The sequence below is a fragment of the Macadamia integrifolia genome, chromosome 8 (genome assembly GCF_013358625.1).
Source record: "Macadamia integrifolia cultivar HAES 741 chromosome 8, SCU_Mint_v3, whole genome shotgun sequence".
Lineage (NCBI taxonomy): Eukaryota > Viridiplantae > Streptophyta > Magnoliopsida > Proteales > Proteaceae > Macadamia > Macadamia integrifolia.
This window is the reverse complement of record NC_056564.1, coordinates 13,267,520-13,278,693: the sequence shown is the minus strand read 5'-3', so window position 1 is coordinate 13,278,693 and position 11,174 is coordinate 13,267,520. Positions and strand designations below refer to the sequence as shown.

Below are 11,174 nucleotides of genomic sequence, written 5' to 3'. Positions count from 1 at the left end.
GTGAATTACGAGTGACCCCCACTCGCCCACTGATTCCAGACAATCACTGCATCGCCACCTCTCCTACATGGCTACATGCAATTAATTGTAAATTTGTAATGAAGGACAATTTAGGTCATTTAAGGAAAGAAAACAAGTCAACCAGTTGGAAACTGGAGAGGAGTGGAGCCATGCGGCTCCTGAAAGACTGAAACCGAGTATGTGGTGGAGTTGGAGTGGTCCTCAGTCCTCACCATGTCCAGGCTGTCTGTGGTCTCTCTACGGAAAAGGCTCAGGAGGAAAGGAAAGGAAAGGAGAGGAAAGCCCTGAAGGCGGGAGCGGGAAGGCTTCAGGTGCCGCATTGCGTCGGTAATCCGCCACGTGTTTAGCTTTGGATCTTTACCGGAACCGACACATACTTCACCAACTCCAGTTCATAAATCCGCTTCGAATCCGTCCCCTTCACAATTCACAAACCCATAAATAATTATAAAAATAATAATATATATACAACAAGGAAGAAAGAAAGAAGAAAAATTAAAAAAGAGAAATAAAACAAGGGGGAGAGTTAAAGAAGGAACCAGCAGAGAAGAGAGAGAACTTTTCTTCTTCTTCAAAGCTTGAACCTTTTGATTCCATTGTCCCTTCTCTGCTACTGATTTCCTCTCATTTCTCACAGTCGCCATGGATTTGAGAGTCTCTGGCGTTAATTGGTTTTTCTTCACGTTTTATCTTGTATCCGTATCTGGGTTTTGTGCCGCATTGCAGGAAACTTCAGGTGGAAAGCCGTCGTCTTCGTCGAGTTCAGGGCAAATCAATTCTAATTCAGTCCTTGTAGCTCTTCTCGATTCACATTACACGGAGCTAGCTGAGCTTGTGGAGAAAGCTCTTCTTTTGCAGTCATTAGAAGAGGCAGTGGGTAAGCATAACATCACCATTTTCGCCCCTAAGAACGAAGCTCTTGAACGGGATCTCGACCCTGAGTTCAAGCGTTTCCTTCTGGCTCCTGGTAATCTCAAATCTCTGCAAACTCTGTTAATGTTTCACGTTTTACCTAAACGGATCGGATCCAATGAGTGGCCCAAAGGAGCTTCTAAGTCAGCTAAGCACAAGACGCTTTCTCACGATCATGTTCATCTTACCTGTACGGATTCCGACAAGAAGGTCGATTCCGCGGCGGTCATCCATCCAGACGCGGTGACCCGTCCCGACGGTGTCATTCACGGGATCGAACGGCTATTAATCCCCCGATCCGTTCAAGACGATTTCAACCGCCGGAGAAACCTCCAACAGACTTCTGCGGTGAAGCCAGAAGGAGCACCGGCTGTCGACCCCAGAACCCACCGGCTCAAGAAACCAGCACCACCGACGCCGGCAGGTTCACCGCCTGTGCTGCCGATCTATGATGCAATGGCTCCAGGGCCGTCACTAGCTCCGGCACCCGCACCAGGCCCCGGCGGTCCTCACCACAAGTTCGACGGAGAATCCCAAGTTAAGGACTTCATCCACACTCTCCTGCATTACGGCGGATACAACGAGCTCGCCGACATTCTGGTCAACCTCACGTCCTTAGCGTCAGAAATGGGAAAATTAGTGTCTGAAGGTTACGTCTTAACAGTATTGGCTCCGAACGACGATGCCATGGCGAAGCTGACAACGGACCAGCTGAGCGAACCTGGTGCTCCAGAACAGATCATCTACTACCATCTCATTCCAGAGTATCAGACGGAAGAGAGTATGTACAATGCGGTGAGGAGGTTCGGTAAGATCAAGTACGATACTTTACGAGTACCCCACAAGGTTGTGGCGGAGGAAGCAGATGGGTCTGTGAAATTTGGACAGGGAGATGAATCGGCTTATCTGTTCGATCCCGACATCTACACCGACGGTCGAATTTCTGTACAGGGCATCGATGGCGTGTTGTTCCCTATTGAGGAGAAGACGAAATCGGTACAGCACAGTTCTACCACCACAACCACCACCACCAAGGCTACTGTGAAGCCCAGGAGAGGTGCGTCTTAGTTTCTCTATCTTATTCTCTCTGTTCTATTTGTTTTAGTTCTTACACTTGAAATCGAAGTAGTGTTCCTGTAGTACTAGTTGTTTTCATTTTGCAGCATTGGTGAAAGGAATAGAGAGAGTCAGATTCCGGCGAAGGGATCCCGGTGCCGGTGGTGTTCATTTATTAGTGTTTAGATTTGTTGGTGCATAATGAGTGTGGGGGAGTTGTGGGTGGGTCACAATTCACATGTCCTTATTTAAGCTTTTGCCTTGTTTAATTGCAATCTGGTCCTGTCCAGCCATTTTATAGAAATAGAGGGCAGAGGAAGAGAGGATTAAAAACTCAGTTTTTATTCATTGAAGACTGCTTAGATGACTTGGTAAAGAAGCTGATGAAGGAGAGGGATGGGGAATGATAGAACAGGGTAACTAGTACCAGTAGCAGTTGGGTTAAGGTTTAGTTTGATTATTTCCAGATGACCCATTGACTAAATGGTAATTTAATACATACCCAATCAGTTTTTAACACTAAACAACCCATTAACCAAATATTGACACATATGGGGATTATTTTTGTTCCTTAAAATCGAAGGTTGGTCGAGTTCGATCGATGTTTGATGTGGTATAATCGACATTACAGTACAATTTCATAACCAGTCTCCAGAATTGAACTTTTGGGATGGTGAATTCTTATATTGTTTGTTATAGGGAGATAAGGTGTCGGTGAGGAGTCAAGTAAATGTGCATTAATATATGATGCATATTATCATTCAAACTCCAGCTGTGGCTTACCTAATCATTTGTCCTGATAATCTCTTTGCTTTTCTACCACCCATTCTTTTTTTGTTTTAAGTAGTTGGCATGCATGATTTGTTTTGTTTTTATACTAATTTATTTATCTTATTAAGCCAACTTCATATTATCATTCATGTAATTACTGAAAATTAATATGCAGAGGGGAAGTTGCTTTCACGTACTACGAAGTTCAATCTTTTTTTTTTTTAAGGGTTTTAGTGTGATAGAATTATTATGGTAGTGATATAATTCATATTATTTTGTTGAGTAAAATTCCTGATGGATATTTATTCTTTCTTGTGATTAAAAAAAAAAAAAAAACCCTTTTGCAGGAAAGTTGCTGGAAGTGACGTGTAGGATGTTATGGGCTTTTGGTCAGGATGCTCATTTCACCTCATGCCATTGAAATCCCTCCCAAACTTGCAAAATACACTGAGAAGTAAAAGAAGGAAAAGGTAAAATCCTTACCTTCCAAGTTCCAGTTCATTGCTATGTGCTTTTGTTATTGTAGAAACTAGAAAGAACCAGACTCATTGGAATTAGTCTGGGTTTGTCACAGGTTAAAACACTTTTCTCCAGTTACTTGAAAGTACTGCTGAAACAAAATGGTGGTTGAGAGTGTGGGGTGTGGGACCTGCTGCTCCCCGTTCTATTATGTATTACCAGTACTTTGAAGTAACTGGAGAGGTCCACGCCCTTTGTGAATCTGACTTTGTTGGGGCCTTGAGCTGTATTTGGTATGGCCTAATGCCCTCCCCCTCCCCCAGTCGATTGAACCAAAACCTAAGTCAAACACTCCTGTAGGCTGTAGCTTTGTTACACCGACAGCAAGGAATCATCTTTTATTAAAAATGGTGGCTTTAGATTATTCTTCAAAAAAGGAGAGGTTGTAAAGACGACAGTGTGTATTTGGAGTTTGATTTATATGATGGAATCTTGATTAGGTGTGTATGTATATATATATATATATATACACGCAAACATTTTCTTTTTGTTTTTCGATGTTACAATCGAACTACCGCCGGATTGAACCTGTGAACCTCATATATAGTTTTGTAGGGTGCCTAATCTTTTCATTCTCTGTTGATAGATCCATTTGCTCTGCCAACCTCTACCAGTGCCCGCACCCAAAAAATGAAGAAAAAAAGATAGAAAAGAATAATTTTATTTTAATTATACGAGTAAGAATATATACACACGCATCATATCTTAACATATCAAAGATGCTAAGTATAATTAATTTAATGATGCAGGTGCCTTATAATTGAGGGGTTGGACAGGATGTAAAGAGTGGTGGAATGGAAGACTCTTAGAAGCATGGGTGGTTTTATTTCATTTTATTTTTTTCTTTTCTTTTTTGAGATCCTTTTCTTCTGTTTTTGGTTTTCATTTTATCTTCCTTTTGCCACCAGAGACCAGCTGTGAATGGGTTAGGTATTTGGAAAATGGGGAAATATAGAAGGGGAGAAGAGAAGATGAAGGAAAACCAAGAGGGGAAAAGGAAAGAGGGAGTGTCACTGCCCGTTTTAGGGTTTCTATAAATAGCCTTTTAAAGTACATATGAGAGGGTATGATTTTTTTCTGTAATCCATCTCTGGTGCCCATGGTTTTTACTGTTGCTGTAGAGAGAAGAAGAGGGCATTGGGAGAAAACAGTAGAAATTAGAAAGTTGGTGGTTATGGTGATGGTGGTGGATTTTTTAATGTTTATTATGTGTGATTTGAGGACTCCTCAAGGGAGGGATCTAAGGGAGGGGGTCTTTTTCATGTGGGCGTCTTTGTGTATTGCCCACTCCATGAAAATAAAAAGAAAATGGAGAATAAAGAACAGAAATTTGTGGGTAACTACTATTATTAGTAATAAAAATTCTTTTGTGTTCATAGTCAGCCAACAATAAAGTGTAAATTGTAATCAAATTTATTTTCTTTTAAATTTCTGAAGTGGATTTTTCAACAGCATCTCCTCCAGTTGTTTCCCATTAGTCTCTCTAATCTCTAGATTTTACTATTCACATTGCATCTGAATCTATACAAATTGGACTTGGAACAACCACACACAACCCACTCCCATTCTTTTATTTGGGCACTTCTCCTTACCTCAATTCTTAAAATAAGTTACCAATGGTATTAATGTATAAATAAAGATGGAACTGGAAAGAAATATATAAATATTATCAGAGTTTTGTATGGGTTTAGGGGAATTTGGGCGGTGGAGAAAAGAAATTAACTTTAATATGATAAGGGAATCACTCTCCGATGATAGGTCAAATAGGTTCTTCGCATATTGCCACATACACAAAAAGGTCAGCTTCTCATAAACCTAACACACCATAACCACCATGCACTCTTTTACTGATAACTACTTTTCTCATAGTTCAAGCCTAATCCAAGAGAAGAATTAGAGAAAACTTGAGGTTAAGGTTGCCATAACTGATGGGAATCCTCTTCGGGTTATCTCAGTTGCTTAGAATCAATACCTTAGACTTCATGGATTCAACTCTTCTCAGACAACCTATAAAAAAGAAAGGTTTTCCATGGTTTTATAGGAATGGGGTGTCATGGTCAATTTTGCTGTTTTCCGCATATATTGCAAAGGGTCACGAAGTTTGGTAGCATTTAATTCTTAAAAAAAAAAATTGGTAGAATTGATGGGTCGTTCATTTACTCCGCCCGTGAAGTGGAATCTCATATGCTGTCCCAACTGTAATACCCAAAGTGCCCCACATTTAGAATTTTGGGAAACCCAAACGGCCTAGAATGACAGATATGTCATTACAAGTAGGTGGGGACTGGGGACAATGCATCCAACCACGTACCCTACAAAATATAGGACATGATCCTGCTTTACCAAGAAGGCCCCTACCTCTCATTTCCCCAAACCCAAAAACAAAAGATAAAAAATAAAAACCCCTGCCCAAGGGCGAAAACAAGGCCTACTTGAATAGGAAGAAATAGATGCTACCCTCCCTTACCGAGTAATATTTTAGGGCAAAGGGAGGAGGACGCTGCACGTTTCTTCGGCAAGGTTCACAACTCACACGTCATGAAAGAGAGAATCCAAAGAGATAAAGTGAGAAGGAAATCATTTTTCTTATATTTTATGGGTCCATGCTCAGTGTAACCAATCACATGTTACCACCGCATAGAGCTGTCAAACAATAATAGAAGGTAATTTATAAGATTTTAGGCTGATGCCAATCTCATTATCATATCATTCTCATAAAGTGTTTTATTTTTGGATTCAATTTTCCCTCATCCATGTCAACAGATAAATTTTAACCCATAAAAAGAAAAAAAATTTCTAAAGAGAAAGAGGTTTAAATGCAACATGAGGAGATAATTTCAACCCTTTGTAAATAAATGGTAGACATTAAGGCAACGTTTGACAATGTTCTGTTTTTGTTGTTTCTATGTTTTCTTGTTCTAAAAAATGAAGAAACAGCTTAAAAAGCGTTTGATAAAATTGTTCTATTTCATTCATTTCTAGAAATATAAATCAAAATTTATGCCTATTTATAATTCTAGAAACGACTTTGACGAAACAAGTCCAACGACTTGCTTTGTCGTTTCTAAAAAAGCGAATTTGAGAGAGGAAAAAAAAAAAAAAGGCTATTATGCTCGATAAATCTCTCATTATTTAAACCCAAAATGAGGTAACCAAATTCTCTTTCCCTTTTGGGCATCTGATGATACTATTGGATTTTTTTAATGGCATTATGTCTGCAAAAAACGTTTCGAGAAACAGGTTTATCAAACACAAAAAAAATCTATTTTTATTTTCAGAAACATAAAAATCCGTTTCTGCTGTTTCTAGACACAGAAACAACAGAAACGCTATCAAACAGTACCTTACTGACCTAACCGGTGTGGTGAAGAAAAATTCTATTTTTCAAAAGGGAGAAAGAACCTTATAAATCTTGTGTTGCCTAGACCACAACACATGTAAACCCAAAAAGATCACACTACCCCCTTCCCTTTGTACTGAAGATGCTCCCTTACAAAGTACAGACAACAAACAACTAAAATAAATATGCAGCCAACCCAATTTAATGGGCTAAGGCAGAATTTGTTGTCTGTACTGAAACTAAAAACAAAACTCAAAACTTTTTTTGTTTCCCATTTCTTGATAATTAATATTCGCAATCCTCTGATATAAAGGAAAAGCAAAGAATCAAATAGACATAGGTTTTTGCTTGCATGAAAACTTGCAATGGCAATCCTTAGAGCTTCAACCACTTTGCTCGAAGCCACTAGGCTCTATATCACATCCATCTAATTCGGGACCGCAATGTTCATGGCCACCACCATATGTACAATTCAGGGAAGTCCTTGTTACCCTTTATGATTCAAGGCTCGTCTCTCAATGGCCAATTCTCTTTGCTGCTCCCTCCACAACACCCATGCATACTAGATTGGAATCAACTATGAAGCCAACTCTTTCTTCGCACATGAAATCCTACCGATCACTGGTTTGGGTAATGTGGTACTTGTGTTTCCCACAACTGCACAAATCAATGTGAATCAGATCAGAATCAACTGGATTAGATTCTAATTCTCGCAGATTTGTATTAGCTGATTCATACTGATTTCTAGGGTTCAGGTCAACTCCAAGAAGCCATTTATAGCAAATAAGATGAACAACCAATCTTTCCCCACCCCTGAGGGGAATAGAATGTAGAAACGCAACTCTAAAACGATGCAGAAGATAATGGAAAAATAAAACAAACAATGCACACGGATTTTACGAGGTTCGGCAAGGTTGCCTACGTCCCCGGTGAGATGAGATCATGTTTCACTATCAATGGAGAATAGGGTTACAACGCTCATCCTCACACCTCTCAGTATTGCTTGCATTACAGAGAAAGAAACCCTTGCTACAAATATATAGCTAAAAAAATCTTAATCCGGAAAGTACACAATTGCCCTCAAATAAAAAATTCGAGCGGGGGGCTGCGCCCCCCTACACCCCTGCTATGTAGGGGGGCCTCCTGCCCCCCTTGCAACCCCCACGGCCCGCTAACTGGCTAGCGGGACCGCCGTCCTACCTGTCTAAGTGCTGCATTAGTACTCCCTAGATTAAACTGTGACAGAATACAAGACATCATACTCCAACATAGAAGACTCCTAATTATGAATAGACTAACTGCTGCAGAGCTACAGTAGCAAATTTCAATGCTTGATGAATGACTCATTCTGAGGAACTTACCCATATTTTCAGCATCTGAAGAATTCTCTTCTTCACTTTCTGCCAGTGCATCTCTTCTGCTAAACCACCTTCCACTGGCTCTAAAATAGCAGCATGTGACATTTAGTGCAAGAAGAAGCATTAGAACCTTGTGGAAAGGAAAACCCATAGCAAGGTTAATTATTATGGTCAAATATCTGCTGCCATGTTGCAGCTTGGTTGACAATGACCACTGATGATGAAGATGATTGGGATGACCATGATTATGTTACGAGTTTGATTGACCATGTTTTCCTTGACCATACCACAGGGCCTACCCATTTGCCATGTGGCCAGCTTAGTTGGTAATCAAATTTGAATTTTAGAGAAATGACTGTGTCATCCTTGACTCATCTGCAAAGTTTCAAACCGAAGACATTTACACATTGAGGCCCATTCAAGACTATGAAGTGGGTGCATTGATACTGAACTGGGTGCAATTCCTATACATCTGAAGGGCATATGGTTGGATTTGAGTATGAAATTTGACACATGGCTTGACCAGACCTTCCTCCTTATCTATCCAATGGTCGAATTTGCCACATCATCTTGCCACATGTAAAAATGGGGTAGACCATGAAGACGAGCTTTTCTACCTGACCATATATTGGCCTTATGGCCTAAAAACAAAATCAAAAGCACACTTTTGCAGCAAATTTGGAGAGAAATAAATACAAATATGAAGAGGAAAAAATGGAAGAAAATATATATTTAAATGGAAGGGGGAATGCATATTTACAGGTTTCTTCTCTGGTTGAGAGAGAGCTGGAGAAGGCCGCTCCATAGTGGGTTTCTGAGACTTTGATGCATTCCCATTGCCCTTGTCATGTTATTTCATAAACCACTTCCGAATCTGACTGTGCCCGACAAGATTTTGAAAATGTGAAAATTGACAACTCAGAAATGCCAGAATAGGAAGGCAAGAACCCTATACACCCTAACTGACCATGTATAAATTCAGGTTCTTGTTCCAAATACCACTATCAAAAAACAAATACCCTTACTCAGCGGACAAATTCATCAAAATAAAGAAAACCCTTCAAATTTTCCAATCTTTCCTTTCAACTGCACCATGAAGCACCGGACCTGGAAAGAAAATGAATAGGAGGGTACTGTGTTAGATTTTATATCTATTTTATTATTTTTAAGTTTTAAAATGAAGTATTTTTATGTGTCTTGATTGTCTTGTTATGGTGTGGGACCCTTGGGGTCAAGGTAGTAGAAAAATGTCAATAACACCCTATGGGAGTCCTAAAGTCCATTCATGACCGTTACCATAAGTGAAGAGGTGGGCAAAAAGAATTGATTGGGATTAATTTCATTTATGAAATTAATTCTTAATTCATACCATAAGTTATTGTCAAATGGAGGTAAATGGTCAATGCCATTGTATGGGTGCCCTAAAGTCCATTTATGGTCACTACCATGAGTGGAGAGATGTGCTAGAAAATGGTCAATAACACCATATGGGAGCCCTAAATTCCATTCATGGCCATTACCAAGAGTGAAGACGTGGACAAAGAGGATTGATTGAGATTAATTCAATTTATTGAATTAATTCTCAATTCATATTCGTATGACATTATTCTCCAATTAACTTGCCATTAGTTGGATGTTACTCTTGGGAAATCTAAGATGGTGCAAGGGTTGGTTTTGGGTTTATATAAACCCAACCAAATACCTTGCAGAGACACACATTCACGCAAAGACACACATTCACACATTGACATTCCATCCATTTCTATTTGTTATAACCATACAAGTCTTTCTCTTCCTTCCATTTTTCTCTAAGTCTTGTGTAAGGTTAGAGGGGGACTGCTGTGCTGTAGCTTTTTGCTCTTAAAAGGAACTAGAAGAACTGTCTCATCTTTTAATGGAAGGTTGTTTTATCTTGGAGGTAGAAGGTGCAGAACAACTCTTGGCAGTAGAGGGCATCAATTATCTTAAAGGCAGCAGTACAAGTGTGACTCAACCTCAATTCTGTTCGAAACTTCTTCAGTTGTTGTGATGGTGATTCAACATCTATTTCAAGCTTTTCTTCATCTCATTTCAGCTAAGGATCAATACTACAACAGCATAAATTCTACTGCAAAAACTTTATATTGCAATTTGTATTTTGTAAGAAATTGTAATACAATTGCCCAACATACTGTGATAAAATTCATTGAACAGAAAAGGAACTATCCCTAGCGAAAAGAGAAACCATAGTTGCTGGAAATAGAGAAATCGCACTAGAAGAAGGGAGGGTGGCATGAAACTCACACAACCACACAGTCTAGAAGTTTTCACAAAACTCCCTGTATCCAATTCATTGTCTAAGGAAAGATGGGTTTTGATCGATCCACCTGGATCAGATGTCTACCATATACCTAATGGAAGGATTTGAGTTCCTGAATTAAAGGTCTTAAATATAGACTATTCAAATCTATTACGTACCTAAAACTTTCCAATTATTATTATTATTATTATAGGTGAAATTGTTAGTTATTATGGTAAGTTAATAATTAAGGGAGAAGTTATAGGAGGGATTATAGGGTTGAGTAGTGGAGAGAGGTTATAAAGAAAACGTGGAGAGGGTGGATTATAAGGTGTAATCGGTTATTCTATCATATATAATAGAAATTATTATGTAACACACGGTAGACAAGTAAATCAAAACTCTTATTTTCTCTTAGAGGAATATTTTCTCTGATGAGGACGAGATTAGGCGACCACCTCATACGCTCAACTCCCTAATTTCTCTCTTCCTTATTTTTCTTACCTTCTATTTACCGTGTTCGTATCAAAATCTCAAATAAATAGAATTCAATTCAATTTGTCAATTTAAATTTTTTGATATAATAGTTAGAATTCGTATCAACTAGGCGTAAAAGTTAGGTCGGATTGGTCGGCAACCTAACTTGAACTCAATGGCATAGGCGGATCAGTTTAATAGAGCCATATTTTGTTTTAGGGTTGTAGACCCTAATCTCGATGGTGATTCTCTATTCTTTTACGAGAGCACTATATTCTTGAATAGCGACATGAACTAAATGCCCGGTCCAAGCCAAGGAACTTACTCCGAAGAGTCCTGAGAAATGATGATTGAGACGAGATTTGCTATTTTTAAACCACAAAACGCTTGGTTTCCATTTCGACTATAGGTGCAACCAACCCCCAAATAAGGATATGGCAAA

At 39.2% G+C, this 11,174-nt stretch overlaps 1 protein-coding gene across 2 annotated transcripts; it reads left to right on the top strand.

Moving 5' to 3' along the window:
* The first annotated feature begins 506 nt into the window (after window positions 1-506).
* On the top strand, window positions 507-4,730 carry LOC122087094 (fasciclin-like arabinogalactan protein 17). 2 transcript variants are annotated; one of them, XM_042656082.1, is made up of 3 exons: window positions 507-1,990; window positions 3,108-3,230; window positions 4,029-4,730. In XM_042656082.1, exons 1-2 carry the CDS (start codon window positions 664-666, stop codon window positions 3,179-3,181), a joined length of 1,401 nt encoding a protein of 466 aa, XP_042512016.1. In that variant the 5' UTR covers window positions 507-663; the 3' UTR covers window positions 3,182-3,230; window positions 4,029-4,730. The 2 variants fall into 2 exon arrangements, with proteins under 2 accessions (XP_042512016.1, XP_042512017.1); XM_042656083.1 differs by lacking the exon at window positions 4,029-4,730 and adding an exon at window positions 3,335-3,718.
* The last annotated feature ends 6,444 nt before the right edge of the window (window positions 4,731-11,174 follow it).